This window comes from Sciurus carolinensis, chromosome 8 (assembly GCF_902686445.1).
Source record: "Sciurus carolinensis chromosome 8, mSciCar1.2, whole genome shotgun sequence".
NCBI classification, from domain to species: Eukaryota; Metazoa; Chordata; class Mammalia; order Rodentia; family Sciuridae; genus Sciurus; species Sciurus carolinensis.
This window is the reverse complement of record NC_062220.1, coordinates 126,072,165-126,092,701: the sequence shown is the minus strand read 5'-3', so window position 1 is coordinate 126,092,701 and position 20,537 is coordinate 126,072,165. Positions and strand designations below refer to the sequence as shown.

Below are 20,537 nucleotides of genomic sequence, written 5' to 3'. Positions count from 1 at the left end.
TCTCTCTCTCTCTCTCTCTCTCTCTCTCTCCCTCTCTCCCTCTCTCTCCCTCTCTCGGTCTCCCAGGCCCCACACACGCTAGGCAAGCGCCCTGCCACTGAGCCTGGGCCACACCGCAGGCCCCAAGCCTCTCTTTCCTGGATGAGCCACATCCTGTTCTCAAATGCACAGAACGGAGGGGAATGGAAAGTCCTGCGTGTCCTTCTGGAACCAGGTCCTGGTCTGCACGGCCGCACTGAACCCAAGGAAAGCAGCTCCAGGGGCTCCTTCCTCAGTGGCCCCCACTGCCCGGCTCACCGTCTGTCCCCTTGGCCTCCAGCCCCTCCAGTTGCTGCTCCAGAGCCCACCGCTCCATCAGTGCATGCATTTTTTTTTAATACAAAGTGAGCATTTGTTTTGTCCCAGGCCCTATTGCCCTGGGGACCATCCGAGTGACTCATTCCTTTTGTCAACAAAATTGGTGACCCAGCGCAGGCAGGGAGAGGGATATTTGGGGTGCAGAGGAGTGAGCCCCCCAGTCCTGGCGTCGGAAGCTCTGAGCCCCGCCAGCTACTTGAGGAGCAGCGGCAGTTCTTCACGGCGGTAGAGGTTGACTTTCATTCTCCAGGGACATTCAGCATCGCCTGCAGACATTTCCAGTCCTCACAACTAAGGAGTGTGCCGCTGGCATCTCCTGTGTAGAGGCCAGGGAGGCTGCTCCACGTCCTACAAGGCCCAGGTCACCTCCCCACTCAATCCATCCACAACGCTCAGAGCGGTGAACGAGCTCACTCACAGCCGCGGAGACGGAAAGCCCAGCTGGGGCTTAAAGCTCCATTGGCCTGACTCTGGGTCTGGCTGCTGTTCCCAAGAGTCTCGGCTTCGCCAGGCTCGGTGGCGCACACCTGTGACCCCAGCTACTTGGGAGGCTGAGGCAGGAGGATCACAAGTTGGAGGCCAGCCTCAGCAACTGTCTCAAAATTTAACATAAAACGGAGAGCTGGTGTCGGTTGGTGGTGGACCGCTGGCCTGGCGTGTGCGAGGCCCTGGGTTCGACCTCTAGTACCACACACGCACACACAGGTGCACGCACACGCACCCCCCCGCAGACGGAGCCCGAGGCAGGGAGTGTGGCCCGACCCTGTGCGGTGCCTCACCTGGTCACAGAGGGTCCCGATCAGGCCTTCCAGGTCCTGCTTCTCGTGGAGGACCATCTGCTTCTCCTCGTGTTCCTGCTCCAGCTGCATCTCCAGCTGGCGGAGCTGCGGGAGCACAGGACAGAAGCGGGGAGGTGAGCGAGCCCCACGTGGGCACAGCCCACAAGGCGAGCCCTCGGGAGGAGGGGATGCAGAGGGGCCCGGCTGTCAGGGCGACCGGGAGATGAGCCACTTGGGGGCCAGGCAACCAGGGGGACTCCCTGCTACTGACTGCGAAGCTCCCCAACAGAATGGCCGTCTCCCCCACCATGGCCGCGGCCACTGCCTGAATGCATGTGGTTCTTGGTACACGGACTTTTTAAGCTCCCTGTATGTGACAGGTGACATTTCATTTCCACAGAGTAATCTGGCCTGGAAGCCTCTGGGTCTGTGGTGTTATGTCCACCCAAGACGTCTGACTGACGGCAGCTCATTTAATTGACAGTCACCCTGACGCCCCACTGGAAGGAACTTGTGTCCCCCACGGGCTTCCTCACGTGGGCCCGTTTCACGGATGGGCAAACTGAGTCCCAGGGAGCAGCCACAGTGCAGATGCTGAAGTCGGAGTTAGTGTCCTGCCCCTGGTCCCCGATCCCAGGTCCTCTGCCACCCCGGCAGCCGCGGCGTCCCTGCAGGTTGCTGGCGATTGATTTCTTGCCCTGGTGAGTGAGAGTCTGCAGAGAGCTGCGGCTAGGCTGTGAAGCCAAGGTCAGTGTCTGTCCCCTTTCTCTGACCTCACGCCCTCCCTCTCTAAACCTGTCCCTGGAAAAGCACCAGGAGGGTTGGGATGGCAGCCCAGCTCTTCGGAGCCGGGGCTTGGGGCACATAACGGACTCGGGGGCACTCTTGGGACAAACGGGAAATCTGTGCATCCTTCACCTGAGGGAACATGAGCAAGGACCCGGGTGTCCGTCTCCTGACCCGGGGAGGAAGGAAAGCCTGACTGACGGCCGTTTCTGCAGAGAGCAGAAGGAAACTTCCCTCCGAGAGTCAGAGGGAGAAGCAGCTCCACCCAGACCTGCTTTCGAAGGCTGGGAAAGCTAAAGTCCGTCTTGGCAATAATAAAACCTAGACGTCACGCGAGAGTTTTCCAGAGTGTTCCATGGACTACTTGCCCGTGGCGTTCACAGGATGGCGCGGGTGGGGCGGGAGGGAGAGGGACTGCGGGAGCCAGTTCAGGGAGCCCCCACCCAAAGCTCGCAGGCGACCCCCTTTTGGGGATTTGTCTTGAGGATCTTATGCCACCATTGAGACTCCCAGAAAGTCACAAAGCATGATGGGCTCTTGGTAGAGATTCGGGGGTGATGCTGCTGGAAAGTTCCAGAGGCTTCTGGAAGTTCTGGGCTCACATGGAAGGTAGGTACTTCCAGTCCTGTACCCTTGAAATGACCTAGGGATCCAAGGTCTCAGGTGGCTGAGAAAGAGCCTGTCCCCAGGCCCCAGGCCCCAGGCTCCGGCCTCCCCCTCCACTGCCGGGACCAGGGCAGCCTGAGGGACCAGCCACCCCTGGACACGGCTCGCATACCCGCTTCTGGCAGGACTGACGGACGTCCTCCAGCTCCTCCTCTTGGTCCTCATGGTCCTTCTGATGCATCTGCTTCATCCTCTCGATTTCTAGCTCAAAACGCTGGCGGAGCTGGGGACAGCAAGCAAGGACAGCGTGAGGCAAGGGTGAAGCTAAAGAGGATAAGCGACCAGCCAGCCTCCCCTCGCCAGCCTCCCCTCCGGTGGTAGGGTGGGAAGCTAGGAAGGGGCATTAACTTCCACTTTCCTGAGTCATGGTGGAACCTTCCTGCTTCTGAGAGCTGAATGGAGCCCTGGCCGTATCTCAAAGAGCTAGTGCAATTTCCCAAAGCGCTTGTCTTACTCCTGGCTCTGCAAAGCTCCTGCTCATTTATAGGAGACCAGGTTGCTACACAATGCTGCACCATCCTCCAGGTCCCTTAAATACCTCCCCAGACATTCCACATTCTACAGGGACATTCACAGGTTCAGAGCCGGGTTGGAGACAGCTGGGGGACTGGCAAAGGTCCATATTTCACTGCACGGGGCCAGGAGACTCAGGTCTCGGGAATACAGGTGCTTGGAGATGCCATGTTAGGACATGACATGACTTTCCGGCCACTGGGCCTTTGCACAGGCTCTTCACCCGGCCTGGAACTCTTATTTCACCAATTCGGCTTTCAGTTTCTGTAAATGTCACTTCCTCCAGCTTGTCTTCCCTGACCCCTTCCCTAACCCTTCTGTCAAGACTAGATCTGGAAGTTCAACATTCCCCTGACAGCCAGCAGGACCGTAAACTTTGGGAAAGCAGAGATCCTGTCTGTCTCTGCATCCTCAGCATCTCCATGGTGGCTGACAAAGAAGAACCCAATGCCTCTGGCAGACTGAATACGAGCTGTTTTCTTCACTCTCTTCAATGAGCATCCAACTCAGACCCAACTCACAGGAGGCTCTGTGGGGTGCAGCGAGAGGGAGCGAGAAGCAAGGGCTGGCGCCACGGCTTCTACAGAGCTGCTCAGAGTCCAGCTGCTTTACACGTTCCTGTTGCCCAGTCACCTCTTCTTGCATAAGAGGCTCCCAGCCTTTTAAAACAAAATCCTAACATGATGAAATCCTTCAGCGCTGAGCATCAGAAGTCATTCTTGAAAATCTGGGAGGTTTTTTTTTTTTTTCTATTTGTTTCTGGTTTGGTTTCCGGTTTTTGCCTTGGGAATAAGAAAAAAATGCAGACCTCACGTTTCCTTTTTCTCTCTGGCCACCAGGAATTTTAGAGCTAAGACCGTTACGTGTGTAAGAACATATGCTTCGCCTATCTCATGCTGGATCGCTGTCCCACCCTCTCTCCCGCGTCTATTTTCGTCTGTACTTTGCTGGTCCAGACTTTTTCGTTTTGAATTTTATTGTTATTATGCATATGTCTCAGAAGCGGCCTCATATGCTTGGTGGAACGAGGGAGACGTAGGCACAAGCCTGCAGACAAATAAAACGCATTCATCTGCTTCGTCCAGGGTGCTGCTACTAGACTTCGGGAGAGCCCTGACCGGTTCCTGATTCTTCTGGGTTAGTTTCTATTTTTCCAAGATGGGCATGCCAATCTTCCCGGAGGCTGTGCCCACGGTGGGTCTCCGAGGCTCTCTGGGGTCAGATGACTCCACTTGCAAATCCCACCCCTACCACGCTCTCTGTATCTCCAGGCCTCGACTCCCACCTCTGTAGAATGGGGACAGAACTCACATCTCCCACACGAGGTTCTCAAGGACCTTGACCTTGCAGGATGGAGGGAGAGGTCTAGATGACAAAAAGTTCTGAACTTCATGCTTATGAGTTAAGAGGTTTTCTGGGGTAATAGGGAGCCATGGGAGAATGAGGAGCAGCAGCTGTACATGGGACAGGGGTTGCCCGCAGACACGGCTCGCCTACCTGTTCCAGCTGCTTGATGGTATTTTCCTGCTGGTTCTGGATTTTCTCTTGCTCAAGCTTGCTGGATTCCAGCTTCCAGAGCCGCTCCTTCAGGCCAGCGATGCCGTCTTTCCCCGCAGAGGCTGACTCCAGCAGCTCCCGCTTCTGGTTCTGCAGCATCTCCACCTCCTGCTTCAGCTTCATAGTTTCCTGCTCCTTTTGCTGGGAGACAAAGCAGGCAGGGTCCTGACTCCCGTGAGCTGGGCCCTCCTCCCCCAGGGCCTCCCTCCCTCTGTGGCCTGCTGGCTGCGGTGCTCCGCTGGCCCTGCCTTGTCCCTCAGAGTCCCTGTGGGACACCAGCAAGGGCCACTCTTTGGGACAACTCAGACGGGCATTGAGAGAAGGAGGGAGTCAGACGGGGGTTAGGAAAAGCCACTGTCCCTACAGTTAGATCTTAGAGCACATGAAGCAAGCGTCTGCCCCATATGTAAGGGAAGCGCAGTCCAGAACTACAATGTCACTGTTGCTGGCTAGGGTTGTGATGAGCCATCGGATCAAGGGGCTGCCGGGTCCAGAAAAGAGTCTGCATGGGACAGGGCACTGCTGCTGGACAGGGTGCTAGCTAACTTTCTGCTGGGCCTGGCATACCTTCCAGGTAGACCTCTTGGACTCTGTGCAAGACCATGACCTCAAACTGGGGAGGCCCGACTGTCAATGGGCCCGACCACTGTCTGTTCTATGAAGACCGCTGGAAGCCTGACTCCAGCCGCCCGGCAGAGCCCGGCACCTGCGCAGGGCTCTCTCCCATCTGCAGCAGGTGCCTGATGGGGATTCGGGAGATACAGCCGCCAGGAGCCCCGCCAGCTCCGTGTCGCCAGCACCTACCTTGACCTGCTGCTGCAGCTGCCCCAGCTCCCACCGCACGCCGCTGTTTTCCTGCGACACTTTTTCACGTAGGCTCCTCTCAAACACCGACTCCCCCAGGGCCTGGGCCAGCTGCATGTCAAACCTGCCCAAGGCAGAAGACCACTGAGGCGGGGGTGGGCGGGGCTGGAGGGAGGAGGCGGAGCCAGGGAGGGTTGGGAGGGGCTGGAGGAGAGGAGGCGGAGCCAGGGAGGGTTGGGAGGGGCTGGAGGGGAGGAGGCGGAGCCAGGGAGGGTTGGGAGGGGCTGGAGGGGAGGAGGCGGAGCCAGGGAGGAGGCGGAGCCAGGGAGGGTTGGGAGGGGCTGGAGGGGAGGAAGCGGAGCCAGGGAGGGTTGGCTCCAGGGAAGGTTGGCTCCCGGCTCCTGGGGAAGATTGTGGACATGGCCAGGAGCTGAAATGCCACAGAGGAATTTTTTAGCACCTACAAAGTATTCAGTGTGCAAAACACTGAATACTTATTAAAAACCTGATGAAAGTACATAAAATAAAATTAGAATAGACTAGACACAGATGTAGAATAAAAATTAATATATACAGTATGTGAAGCTATATAAAATATATAGGTATACATGGAGAGGGAGGAGATCATAGCTGATCAGCCAAAGTACATTAACTCTATCGGTTTGGCACCTAAAATTCACTGACCCAAGAACAAACATCTGTACATGTGCACATATGTATGGATACACACTTGGATCCAATATCTCCAGGCCAACGGAGGATGTGCTACACTTTATACTTCATGCCCTATCATCTGGCTGAGCACTCTCTGCCAAACTAAAGTATGCTGATTTTCGATGACGTGCTGAACATCTCGTCTTCACCCCCTGGCAGAAGACAAAAGGCAAGACAGTGCTCCCGAGAGTCTCTGGGGCTCTCCCTAGGGACCCCTGGGTAAGAAGAACTTCCTGGACTTTCCCCTTGAGGTCTCAGCCTTTGGGCCCCTGTCACAGAGCAGGACAACAGGACTCAGTAAATTGGACTTTGAGTCACAAACAGAAAGTCCTAATGCTCCAGAGGACTTGATGTGGCTCCTGGGACTTGGATCTTAGTGACCTGTCCCAAGACACCAGCTGGTCCTTCAAAGTCTCAGACTCCTGAAAAAGCCAATCACGTCACATAAGGGAGCCCTCCTAGCGGACCGGCCCAGGAGTTTTCTGATTGGCTGCTGGTGACATCATTCCAGAAGTGCTATCTACTGCCCCTGAATGGAAACATGGTGACAACAGGATAGTGAGGCTGCGTGAGTGCCTTGTGCCAGGCCCTGCACGGGGGCTCCCGGAGTCCGGAGTCCTCGTGACAATACAGGAAGATGTATGTTAGGATACCCATTCCCAGAGGAGGAGCCTGAGGTTCAGAGAGTGGTTTGGTTCCAAATCCCAAAGTAGTGGAAGTGAGCTTGAACCGGGCTTCCCGAGAGTCTTACTAACCCCCATCTACCTGTCCATGCCCTTGGACAGGTGAAGGGAGCCAGTGACTGACGTTCCAGAGGAATCTACGAGTGACGGGCCACTTGATGCCAACAAGTCTCCTCCAGACTCCAGCTTCTAGAACACACCGACAATACCCACCCCGAGCCAGACAGACTGGCACACCCCCTTTGCCCCGCTAGGGGCGGGCCTGAGGTCCAGGCTGTGGCAGTCAACGAGCCTAGCAACAGGCTTTCGGGAGAGTCCCATCAGCCTTGGGCTGAACTTTGTGACCCATGGGGTAGCCACGGCAACTGGAACCCAGCTCCTTGTGGGGCCATTCCGGGTCCCTCTGAACTTAGAAGGCAGGGTGGGGATGAGAAACCACCAGTGCGCGGGCGCCATGGTGTCCTGGACTAGAGAGCTAAGCTGGCAGTGCGTCTACACAGTGTGGGAGCACGGACAGCCCCAAGCTCTGCTCCCTACTGTCCTTCCGCCTACATGCCACCCTCAGCCGGAGACCTCTGCCGCTCCTTCTGGAAAGGCAAGCCCTACTGGCCGATGTTAGTGTTTCTGCCAAGAGGCGGGAGCAGAATGGGGGGCACCTAGGGACAGGTGTCTTTGGAGAGGAGGAAACCCAGGTGTGGAGAAACGGAGGGCAGTTGGGGGCACGTCATGGGAGGCTTGTAAGTCCCTGGTATGAGGGCTCTGTCCAAGGGGAAGCAGGAAAGTCCCGAGAGATGGAATCTTTCTGCCTGTACCAATTCGAGGCCAGCCCCGCCTCCCCACCCCTCAGAGAGCTGAGGCCCTCAGAACAGGAGCAAGAGGCCAGAGTTGAGCCTCACACCTGGGAGGAAGCTGGGGACAATGGAGGCACCCTCTCATCTCATGGCTGGGGTCACTCAGGATGTTCTTCAGTGGCCTATTAAGTCCAAGGCTTCCTCTGAATGTGGTTAGCCCCTCTCTGGCCCAGAGACGTGTCATTTGGCAAGGTCACCCAGCGAGTGGCCAGGGTGAACTTGAGCCATTTTCTCCGGTGCAAGGGTAAGACAGCCAGCACACGGAGGGGTAATTGGGAAAGGGAGCGGAGTGAGATGAGAATAAACTTCTCTTACTTGGGGGAGCATGCTAAGCTCATTATTTTTTCCAGATGCAGAAGCCAGACCTGGAAAGCTCAAGGATACAGGAAAAAAGAAAAAAAAAAATTTAACGCAGATGGAATTTGAAATCCATAACACTGTTGTGGAAATATAATTCTGCCTGCTACCTCTTGGAAAAGAGGCACCCCCGGCCAAACTACATCTTGGTCCACATAGGACCGTTTTTAGGTATTTTATCCGGAATATTCCAAAAGAGAGGCTGCAGTACACCTATTTGACCTCTGGAAGTCTCTACTGGAGATTCCCAGGCTCCCAGCAGGGCGCCCTGCACCCTTTTAACCTCGCCAGGAGAGCTGAAGGACTTAGATCCAGCCCAGCAGTGCAGGGGCGGAGCCTCCAGGTGCTGAGGTTTTGCAGGAGGAAGCGCAGGAATGTGGGCGTGGCCACCGATCTGGCTCCTCCTGCCCGGCTGGGCTGGGACCCACATCTTGGCACCCCAGCAGCCTGGCACATCTGGAAGACCATACACACTTAGTTCATGGGAAAGCCCTTATGGGAAGCGGTGTGTACATTCAGTTCAAAAGTTGAAATTTTGTGGATCCCCAAGTTCCGGTCCCTGCCAGAATCGCTCCCAGGGTCTGAGAGTCCAAGCCCTAAATGAGAAGAAGGGCAGGAGCTATTTTTTTGTTTTGTTTTTCTGTATTGTTTTGTCAACACTGAGGATAGAAACCCAAATTCAGTCCATTGGGAGAGAGCGACCAGGTCCTGGAGTCCTCACCACAAGGGGGCGCCTCACCCCCAACCTACAGGTAAGGAGCCCCAGGCAGAGAAGGGTTGAATGACCAGGTCAGGGTCACAGGGGTAGCAGGAGGCACAGCTAGTAGAAGCACCTGGGCTCCTGCCCACCACAAAACTTTCATTGACAAATGAAGAGGCTGAGGCTCAGAGCAGCCAAGAAAATTCCCCGAGGTCATATGGCTGGGTGAGAATGGGAATCTTTTTTTTTTGGCTGGAGTTTTGGTAGAACCCACAGGAATAACGTATGAAGAGAAGGGGAAGGAAAAGTGGGGCAGAACCCGGGGTTTAAGTCCTGTGGATCAGAACTGTCCTTCAGAAGAGGACCCAGAGACCCCAGAGGACCCCAGCACCAAGGCAGCGCCCCCTGGTGGCCCAGGCGGCAGCGTGGGACACGACTCACTTCTTCTGCTTCTTCTCCAGCTCGTGGTTTCGGCTTTGCTGGTTCTCCAGCAGGACGCGAGTGTCCTCCAGGTCCCAGGTCAGGTGGTGGCACTTCCTCTTCAGCTGGTGAGCTGTCCGCTTGGCTGCCTCGTACGCACTCTGCAGTTCCCCCAGCTGTGGGAGGAACGGAAGAACCGCCTGCTCTGCGGCTGCTGACCTGCGACCTTCCTGTCCCGGGAGCCACCACTTCTGAGCGGCCGTAATGTTTGGAAAACATTTCAGCATCGCTCTCTATCTCCAGACTCTATCTCCTCCACTTTCTGGGCCACCTTCAGGAAGCTTCTCCTCTGGACCTCAGTTTGCTCAGAGGTAAAATGGGACTAATTCCCATTTGCACGTTTCCCCAATACACCTGCTGCCAGAGCACCCGCAGACTCTCTACTCTGCCTCCACCTGGTGCCCCTTGAGTACCAGGGGATCCCTAACCCCATCACCTGGCCTCAGTGGGGACGTTTGCAAGGATCAGCCACCGAGCTGCCAAAACGACTTGTCCCAGAAACCCAAAAGGCGGGTCAGAAAGGTGACAGCAGTTGATGGCACTCCGGACGGGCTGCCTCACGCAGTGTGTGCCTGACTTTTGACACACAGGGAAGCGAAGCGGCCTGCATCTTCCTCCCTAATGTCCTAGTTTAGATCTGGGCGAGACTGCAACTCAGCACACTGGCTTTGAAGAAATGGCCTCATTAAAGAATTGCTTTAAATAAGCAAAACTCTGAGTTAATGAAGCCTGTAATTCTAAATTCAGTATTTGAAGGCAAATGGGATGTTTTCTTATACTCGGTGGCTCAGGAAAGGTTGCGGCTTCATTACTTTTTAATGTGGCATGAATATTCCCCTCTTCCTTAGGGAAACTGACCCGGCTTGATAATTTGTTATTAAAGAGCCAGATGGCTTCCCCGAACTTGGCCCTCTGCATGGCCACAGTTCAGCACAGCTCTTGAGAATCACAGTAACGCTTCCATCTTGGAAATGACCCTTAAGACCATGGCCACCTCCAGGCAGGAGACCGAGCCTCACTTCCATAGTTCATGGGATCCCACGTGACCTCGCTCACCCACCTCTGCTGGGTGATGGGTGGTACTTTTCTCTCACATTGGAGATATAACAGGAAGACAGGCTCCTGTTAGACTCTCCACCCCCTGAGCTCTTCCATCCAATGGTAGAGACTGAGAAATAAATGGATAATTACAATACGGCACAATGAGGCTTAGGTTTGGGGAAATCATTCAGGGGCTCCCCGTCTACATGGGGGAAGACTTTCTGAGAGTGGCATTTAAGTTGAGAACTTTAAGAACAGGTGGCGAGAGGCAGGCCAGGGTCTGCTCATGCAGACGAGAGCCAGTTCTGCACGTGTCTTCCAGATTCCATGTCCAGTGACATCACAATGGCCATTTTAAAGTGACGACGGTAGAAGTCTTTACACCACAGGAATTGGCAAAGGCTACAAGTCGGGGCTGCTGGAGCCCTCGACCTACACGCCATTGGTTAAGAGGGCAGACGTGTTAGAATGAGGACCAGGGATAACCACAGAAGCCGGCAGACAGGCATGGGGGTCGGGTTCTTCCTGGGTTCACCCTGAAAGGCTAGATGAGACTATATTATAGAGAAGCAGGACTACATTATACCTGTAATATCTATTTTGTTTTCAAGAAAGGGAAATTTCAGGATATCAGGGATACAGAAAACAGAAAGTCAGAACAGTAATGGGTTACAGTGCTATTAAGGCAGCCAGGAACATCCTCCAAGGACAGGGAGTTCTGTTGGAATGTCCAGAGACAGGAGGGAAGGCCCTGGACCCGTGCAAGGGGGACAGCCAGCAAGCAGACCCTGGCCCAGTCAGGATCTGCCAAGAGCTGGGCCTCAGGGGAAGGAAGGAGAAAGTTCTACTCACTAGCCTGGCAGGTGGTAAGAAAGCTTGCTTCTACTCTGGTTCTAGTTGGGGAAGAAAGTATTTCCATAAGAAATCAAAACTGTAGATCTAGGCCTCATGTGGGTTCAGAGATCAACACTTTTTCATATCTCACAAAAAGCTGAGAATGACAATAGGGTATCATCTCAGAACACAGATGTTCTGTGTTCAACACAGAACACTCCCACACCCCACTACCATAGGGCTCCCGGAAAATCAATAAAATGTTTAAGAAAAAAATAATCTGCTGAAGATCAACTGGCAATAAAAACAGCTAAATACACACAGGCATCACCATGAGAAAGATTAAAAGACAAAATTCCACAAAGCAGAAGACCTGGGACTACGGGGGAGGGAGGTGAGGGAACCACTGGAGATGAGCTCGCAATCAAAATTTACAAAACGGGGGAAAAAGAAAACCTGCCTAGAGAGGCATAGCATGTAACGCTGGAGCCATCGGAAAGGGGCTCCTGAAGGTCTCTGGGCTGCAGCGCGGCAGGGGGTGGAGGAGAGAGGCTGAAGGAAGGAAGTGAGTTGGTAGGTTGTTGCCTGGTCTAGATGAGACTTGGAGGAAACATCAGAACACAGGCAATGGGAACGGTAATGTGATTACTTTAGAAGTATATCGCAGCGATCTTATAGAAGACAACCTAAGGCCCCAAAGGTAATGTGATTTTCACAAGGACCAAGCAGAAGTGGAAAAGGAACTGGAATAATCCTGAGCTAATAATGTGTTTGCTCTGAACACCACCGAGTGGTCCGTACTTGGACTGAAGACCCACAGGTAGAGAAATCATTTCCATTTCTCACAGTGACCAGAATTTGAAACAGCGGCAGAGGTGGAAAGTCAAGAAATGGCTGGTGGTCCCTTTCTCCTCTCTTTCTCCCTCCCCACACCTGGATCACTCACCTGCCCAGTCCCTGACACTGTGACCCAGACTATCCACTCCCCTCTTACCTTCTGCTCCAGCTCCTTCCTGGATGTCAGCTCGGCGTCCAACCTCTCTTCACACTGCTGGAGACGCTTTCTGAGAAACTCGTTCTCCATCTGAGCACAATCGAAGCGCATCTGCCACTCATCTGCTGATCAACAGAGTCAAGGAGGCCGGGATAGGAGGCCCAGTGAGGATGAGGCCAGGTTGGCCTCTCTTCCACTGTCTTGGCTCTTTGGATGCAATTTCCTAGTATTCATGGAACCCCTGGACCTCAGCCTTGGACTTCAGGTTAGGAAGCTATGCCTATTATCCAAGTTTATAAGATAGCCTATTCTCACCATCTCCAGCTATCTCACATTCTTGACAGCCCATTGTTCTAAGATCCATTATCTTATACTGTCCAATGGTCTTTATAAGTGGACTCATATTTTCTTTTTCCAAAGAAATTCCATAATCCTGTAGATCAGAGAAGCTCCTTAGCATACATAATGAATGGATGGATGAATGGATGAATGGATGGATGGATGGATGGATAAGTGAATAGAGATTGATAAATGGATTGACAAATGGATACATAAATGAAAAATAAAGGAAAGATGGACAATAGGACAGATGCACTGGTGTGTATGGATGAATGGATGTTGGGATCATGGTCTTGGAAACCTACTAAAGATTTCCATATCACTACGTTCAAAGGAGGATGATATTAAGGAATTAAAACTGATTCAAAATTCCACCAGGGTGCATGATATCATGGCAGAAAAGGAATCCTGTCACCTACCAGGAAAAATTCTTAGGGTCACAAGCAACATGGCGGCAGGAGGTGTTTCTGCAGCCATCCAGGGGGCTCCCTCTGCAAGGTGCTCAGAGGGCGTGAAGCAGGTGGGGGACATGGCGGGTGAGGAGACGGTTCTCCATCCTTCGAGAACCATCTCCACCGCCAGCTCCCCTGCCCAGGGGTGTCTCTGTCAGTCAGGGTGTGTCATTCAGCCCTTTGTCATTAAGTCACTCTTCCCCTGGATTTATCTGATTTATATTTATATTGCAAATTTCTTGAAAGGAAGTCCCAACCGAAATCCTCCTATAAGCCCCGGTGTCCGGCTCAGTGCTGGGCTCATGTCATTAAAGATTCTCTTTTAATATTTAACCACGCATAAAGAAAAAGTATATTTTTGATAATTAATACTCCAGCTTGATCCACAGAGGCGAGCGTGGGGCCACTGCGGTGGTCTGATTAAAGTGTTCTATTGCTTCTTCCAACTTTCCCCTATCTCAGAAATTTTCCTTAATGAGTATGTATTACTTTCATAATGAAAAACAAAATATTTGTGGGTCGACATCTCCGAATGAGCATCCGGAGCCGAGAGCCTCTTTAGTACGGTGACTGATGGGCTCCCCAGCTCAGCGACTCCCTGGTCTCTCTTTCCAGAGGAAACCAGCCCGGGGAGCCTCATTCAGGCACGCATCTCGGAGTCTCCCGGGGAACCCTGCCGCGCTGCGTCTCCCACAAACCCCTCTCTGCTGACCTTCCTGAGAAGTGTCTGCCCTGGGGGCGTCCAGGATGCCTGCGGGCGGGAGTGTCTCCTCTCTGCAGACCCCTGACCTCTGCTCTTCTCAGGGTCCCTGACATTTCAAGGGCATACGTTCTCTGGGGACACCAAAGGCATGATGCTGGCGTTTCAGAGGTGCTGACACATCGGCTCTGCCCCCCTCCCCGACTCCACGAGGCTGGGGAGAGTTAAGAGGCAGGGCGGCAAGCCCACAGACTGTCACCATGCCAGCCACCCGGGAGATGTCCCCAGGCAACTGTGTAAAAAGATCCTGCCCAGAAAGTCCCCGCAGGAGGAAGCACATTCATCCCAGGAGCCAGGAGGAGCCCCTCACCTCCTCAGATGATGCGGCTTTATTGTCTCCAAAATGGGGACAGTGTTGCTTCTGTTCCACTGGATGGCGTGAAGTCAGACAGTGACCCCAAGGTGTCTCATAGTAATGTTGATACAGCAGCAAACAGCTGCCCAGCATCCGTGCCACACAGTGGGGCCACGCACGATTTCTACTAATAACTATCCCCATTTGAAGATGGGGAAACCGAGGCTCGGCACGTTTTTTATTAAAACCGAAAGCCGCACAGCCACTAAGATGGGATCAAGATTGAAATCCAGAAACGTAACTACAGAGGTTTCACCTTTTTCAAAATCCATATTTAAAGTAGTTCCAGGAATATGAGCCACCATTTTTCTCATTCTTTGCATGACAAAGTACCTGTCACATGGATATTTAATATTTTGATTGAGCACATAATAAATGCTCAATAAAATGGCCATTTTAATGGAAGCTCTTCTTAACCAGTTTTCTTGCTAGATGGATCATCATTATCCCCTGCCCAGGAGGATGGGCAGAATCTGTTAGTTAAATAAGCCTCATTTCTTGGTAAAGAATCCTACCTCAGGTATTTCATTATAGTAACAGTAAAGGAATAATACATGGATAATTATACTATCCAAAAGTGGATAGTATAATTTTGCATTACACAGTGCCTGTCACTGTTGCATGGGACTGAGGGGCTGCGTTTGTTTGCTTTGCCTAAGTCCCAGGCCCTGGTGGTGTTTGCAGAACACAGCAGGTGCTCAGCATGCTCCCATGAACCAGTTAAATAAAAAGGCAGCCATGTCTACCAGCATCCAAGTGCAAGGGTCCCAGGCTGCTCACCTCCCCCAGCATGGTTCCTTTCCAAGTCATTCAGCTGAAGTTTCTGCTGGGCTTCTTCCAGCTGTTTCTCTACTTCTCCCAAATTCTTCTGGACTTGCTCATACTTGCTCTGGAAGGGATCAAGGCATGCCAAGATTTGGATATGGTTTGAGTTTATCCCGGTGGGTTCATGTGTTGGGGGATGGGTCCTCGTGGTGGCCATGTGAAGAGGTGGGGCCACAGGGGGTCCTCAGTTCACTGAGAGCATGCCCCACTTGGAACAGATTCGTTTTGACGGGACTGCAAGTTTGTTCTCGCAAGAAGGTTGTTATAAAGGAGCAAGCCTGGGCCCCCCTCCCCCACTCAGGCTTTCTATTTGGCACTGGGATCTCTCACTCTGGCCATGATGCCACCTGCTGGTAGACCCTCACCAGAGGCCAAGCCAATAGGGATGCCCAATCTTGGACTTTCAGCCTCTAAATCTGTAAAATAAACCTATTTGCTTTATAAAGATTCCTGCCTCAGGTCTTTCAGTATAGTAACAGAAAAGGACTAATACGTGGTCCAAACCAAAGGTGAACAGAAGCCAACGTTGATCACCTCACCCATGGCACCTCCCACAATCCTCACCCTTGTACCTCCTTGGCCAAGGGCTTTCCATACGTGGCACCACCAAGGTCACACCTTAGAAAGACCCACTGTCCCCGAGGTCCTTGAGCCTGGAAGTCAGTCAGCTGGTGCATCTTGCTTAGGCTTACTGATCCCAGTGTGAGCACGGGGAGCCAGGCCCAGCCACGCCGTCACCCTGCTCAGCCACCCTGAACTCTTACCTTGAGCTCCTGGGCCTCCCGGAAGGCTTGCAGCCGCTCTGCCCGCTCGCTCTCCAGCACCTGGCAGGCCACATCCCCTTTGAAACGCTCATCCGCAAGCTCTGTGGTCAGATCAGCAATCTGGGGTGGGGGTGGGGTGGCAGGGAAGGGTCACTCACTGGGATCACTGACCCTTCTCCCCCCAGTGCCCTCCACAGCACCACCCTTGAACAACTAAGGGACTGTCAGGGAGAAGCCATGGAGTCCAGTAGTTGAAAGGACAGACTTCAGGACATTATTGGTCTTGGTGTGGCAAGAACATTATTGGTCTGTGTGACTTTAAAGCAAGCAGAATACTTATCTGATTCTCAGCTTTCTCAAATTTAAAAAGGAAGGCAATAATATACAGGATTGCTTTGGGATTCAGTGAAATAATTGATGGTAAACTTATCCCAGTGCCTGGCACATAGTAAATGCTCAATAAAAATAGCTATTTTAATGGAAGCTTTTCTTAACCAGTCTCCTTGAAGGGATGGATCATTATTCTCCCTCAGGATGATGGGGAGAATTGTTAGTTAAATAAGCCTATTTTCTTTGTAAAGAATCCTGCCTCAGGTATTTCATTTTAGTAACAGAAACGGACTAATACATGGTCCAAACCAAAGGTGGATAGGAGCCAAAGTTGGTCACCTCATCCATGGCACCTCCAAGACATGTTTCAGAAGCTGAAAGTCCACACAGATGGACAGATACCCACTGCCTGTGGATGCTCTCAGTCTGGACCTCTCTGTGGCTCCCTGTGGGCCACCTGCTCCTGACAGGTGACGACTGTGCACACTTAGTATCAACTGCACACATTTCCAACCAGCTTTTGCACGTTGCAGTTTTATTGTAATCATCTATTCAATTACCACATGACCCTGGAGAATACGGCTAGACAAAGACTTTCCATGACAGGTAGGTTGAATGTTTTGAAAGGAATTAATAAAAGTGAGTTGCTATTCTAAAAGCTGTCAAATCCATGGAGTTGCAAAAACTAGAAGTAAAAAATAAGTTTTGTATTTACATTACTTTGAAGAAGTCAAAACTGAGCTGGGTGTGGTGGCACAGATTTGCAGTTATCCCAGTGACTTGGGAGGCTGGGGCAGGAGGATCGTGAGTTCAAGGCCAGCCTCCGCAATTTAGTGAGGCCCTAAGCAACTTAGCAAGACCTTGTCTCAAAATAAAAAAAATAAAAAGGGCAGGGATGCAGTCAGTGGTTAAGTTCCCTGGCTTCAATCCCCAGTACCAAAAATAAAAAAAGAAAAGAAAGAAGTCAAGACTGAGGATGGTCTGTTGAATATTAAGGGTATGGATAAGAAAGAAAGGAGCAGAACTTGAGTCAGACGTTCATATGCAAAGGGATGTGCTCCTACCCAGGTAACCCAGGGAGTGAAGCTGTATGTGATTTAAGTTTTTAAAACAATTTTTTAAATGAATTCCCAGTGGTACTGACTTGATTTTTGCTTTTATTTTTGTTCTTATTTTCCAATGAACAGACCAACTATAAATGCCCAATGGATCAGAGCTTCCGTGGTATTATCATTCCGAAACGCAGCCTTCAAGTTTCAAGTTTACGCCCCATAAAGTAAGAAGACAGCACACTGATGAACAGCACATGGCCAAGAAGCTCAGCAGTGGCCCTGCAGAGGAGGGGCGACCAAGGACCCCAGGGCAGCTGCTCACGCCCGGGGCAGCTCATGGACCTGGACAGCAGAGCTTAGTACTCTTCCCACAAAAAGAAAAGACACCCAACCATAAGAGACAATGGCTCTATCCATTTGCTTGACACTGGTGATCATTTTGCTGTGTGTTTCCAAATAAATACATCAGCACATCCCATCATACGCTTAAAAGATACACAACCAAAACGGCAGCCAAGGGGCAGAGAATGAAAAAAATAAAAGAGGCAGGGTACAGGGTTCAAGTCCAGGTGCAATGACAAAGGTGGTGTGTGACCTTGGACAGTCTCTCCTCTGGGGCCTTGGTCACCCGAACTGCAAAATGCATGGAGTTAGGAGCAGGCTCATGTCCCCTGCCACCCGATGCTCCGCCCGGCTCCTCCCTCCCATCCATTGTCCCTCAGCATCATGACCAGCGCTCAGGCGTGACTCGGGCTGTTTTCAGACACAGGGCAAAGGGTCCCCGCCCCACGCAGCAGGTCGGCCTTCCTGAGCCAGTCCGTCATCTGTCAGGCTGGCTCCAAATCAGTCAGCTGCCCCACCAAGAAAAAAGAGGTGCAGCTGGATGTTCTACCTGGAAAAAATCCCCAAGGTCAACGACCCAGAGCTGCCAAAGAGAACGTTCCAAGGAATCCGGCGCCTGTTTGTATTTGCACAGAACAAAGCGCTTCCAAACTGTCTGTGGGGATTTTTTCTTTTTTTTCCACCAGGATGGGCTCACAGGGGACTCCCAACTTATTTGTGATGTTTCTGGACTGTCGATTTTTTTTTAACCGCTTCTGTCGTCAGCACACGAAACACACTTTTAAAAAGAGTCAGGGGGCTGGGTTTGGGGCTCAGTGGTAGAGCGCTTACCTAACAGGTGGGGGCACTGGGTTCCATCCTCAGCACCACATATAAATAAAGGTACTGTGTCCTCCTACAGCTAAAAATACTTTTTAAAAAGTCAGAAAAAGGATGTGGGGAAAAAGGTACACTCACACATTGCTGGTGAGGCTGCAAATTAGTGCAGCCACTCTGGAAAGCAGTGTGGAGATTCCTCAGAAAGCTTGGAATGGAACCATCATTTGACCCAGCTATCCCACTCCTTGGCCTATACCCAAAGGACTTAAAATCAGCATACTACAGAGATACAGCCACATCAATGTTCATAGCTGCTCAATTCACAATAGCCAGACTGTGGAACCAACCTAGATGTCCTTCAATTGATGAATGGATAAAGAAACTGTAGTAAATATATACAATGGAATATTACTCAGCCATAAAGAAGAATGAAATTATGGTATTCGCAGGCAAATGGATGCAGTTGGAGAATATCATGCTAAGTGAGATAAGCCAATCTCAAAAAAACAAAGGACAAATGATCTCACTGATAAGCAGATGATGACACATATAAGGGGGTGGGAAGGGGGCAAGAGTGGAGGAAGGAGGGACTCTAGAGGGATAAGAGGGGGGAGAAAAAAATAACAGAATGAATCAAAAACTATTACCCTAGGTAAATGTATGATTACACTAATGGTATGCCTCTACTTCATGTACAGAGAAACAAGATGTATCTCATTTGTTTACAATAAAAATGAATTTAAAAAAAAGTCAGAAAAAGGTAGTTGTGTTACCAAACCAGGGGCTGCTCTGGGCACCCTGTGTGCCCATCTCCCCCTATCCCATCACCTCCCATCTTGTTCAGCACCTCAGCAGCTGCACAGACTAAAATGTAGATTTCCACAGGAAAGGGGAGGCTTGGGAAGAATCGCAAACTTACATAACATGCAGGAGAGATTTGAACCCAGATCCCTCACATCCAAGTAAGGGTCACCAGGGAGCTAATGAAGGAGGGGTTCTCCCGGGGGGCTGCCCATTGCTGTGAGATAGAGCACCCTCTGATCTTTCTTACACTGTCCTTAAAATGCACTAGGGAACCGGGCACAGTGGCACACACCCGTCATCCCAGTGGTTCAGGAGGCTGAGGCAGGAGGATCACAGTTCAAAGCCAGCCTCAGCAACTTTCAAAACCAAGGCTCTGAACAACTCACAAGACCCTGTCTTAAATAAAAAACTTTTTTTAAAAAAAAACGGGCTGGGTGCATGTCTCTGTGGTAAAGCACCCCTGGGTTCAATCCTTGGTACGCCCCAAAATAAATAAATAAAATGCACTAGGGAAGAACTTGAATTGTCAATGACCTGAGGTGTCTGTGAAATGGAAATTCAGGGACCCTCGGATTCCCCCCAATCTGTCTGAGGCTGAGTCCAGGAGCCTGCGTTTCACCCTGTCCAGGGTGATTCTTAGGCACAACTAGTTTAGGAATTACCACCACCCAACTGGGGGAGGCGGTTGGTTCTGCTAATGGACTTGGGAAAGCGCTTGGTCTGGGAGAAGCGATGGCCACACGATGCAGGCACACCCTAACCTCCACCACCTGAAATCAGCTTCCATCTCCAACACAGGAACTGCACGCTCTCCACCCTGGCCAATGAGTGTGAAATTTAATTAGTGCTAATAATCAGCCTGAGCAAGGGGAACACCTGATTGATTTATTGCACTAATTTTGAGTTTCACAGAATCCAAAGTCTGGAAGCCCAAAGGACAATTAGTCCTTTTGAATTGAGGAAATGACAGAACAGCTTTCAAGTGGCCCCTGACGTGCCCAGGTCCCCACTAACCCCTCCTCCTCCCCACACGCTGTGGGGCGGGGCTTGGTCCATGGAGGTGAGGGGCGGGCTCCCTTGTCAGGCAGAGGCAGAATGAGAACCAATTAGCAAAGGGAGAGGCTGGTTTGCACACCCAGGAGGGTCCTTCCAGATTCCTCAAGGACCAATCAGCTGGACGTTATTGGGGAAACCCGCTTCGATCCAGAGCTCGGCCAAAGCAGTCGTAATGCTCTTCCTGCTTGGGGACAGTGACTCTAAGGGCCTGCCGGGGGGAAGACAGGGAGGAGTGAATTTGCTGCACAGTTTGCAGAGCTGAAGGCATCCCGGGCGTGGGTCTCCCGTGCCACCTGGAACAGCCCAGGTGACTGGGATTGGATGGAGGTTAAGTGCCAACACACATGTGTCCTGAACCGGCTGCTGTTGCCGGTCGCCCACAGATCGGGCGGACATCATGTGGCCACCTACTGTGCACCGGGGATCTCACGGTTGAGTTGGGGAGACGCATAAGCCCCAGGGGCTCCGTGTGGCTTGGCTTGACCCTGTCCTCAGCTCTTCCAGTCAAGGATTTCCAAACCCA

At 51.9% G+C, this 20,537-nt stretch overlaps 1 protein-coding gene across 1 annotated transcript in view; it reads right to left on the bottom strand.

Moving 5' to 3' along the window:
* The window catches only part of Myo18b (myosin XVIIIB), a 224,980-nt gene that overhangs the window by 95,974 nt on the left and 108,469 nt on the right, over positions 1-20,537 (bottom strand). Inside the window, exons 26-33 of the mRNA XM_047561579.1 lie at positions 15,612-15,731; positions 14,803-14,911; positions 12,117-12,241; positions 9,209-9,363; positions 5,463-5,586; positions 4,599-4,799; positions 2,701-2,811; positions 1,137-1,241 (exon numbers count right to left, since the gene is read on the bottom strand). Of these exons, the coding sequence (XP_047417535.1) occupies positions 1,137-1,241; positions 2,701-2,811; positions 4,599-4,799; positions 5,463-5,586; positions 9,209-9,363; positions 12,117-12,241; positions 14,803-14,911; positions 15,612-15,731 (1,050 nt within the window). The remainder of the gene's footprint in view (positions 1-1,136; positions 1,242-2,700; positions 2,812-4,598; positions 4,800-5,462; positions 5,587-9,208; positions 9,364-12,116; positions 12,242-14,802; positions 14,912-15,611; positions 15,732-20,537) is intronic.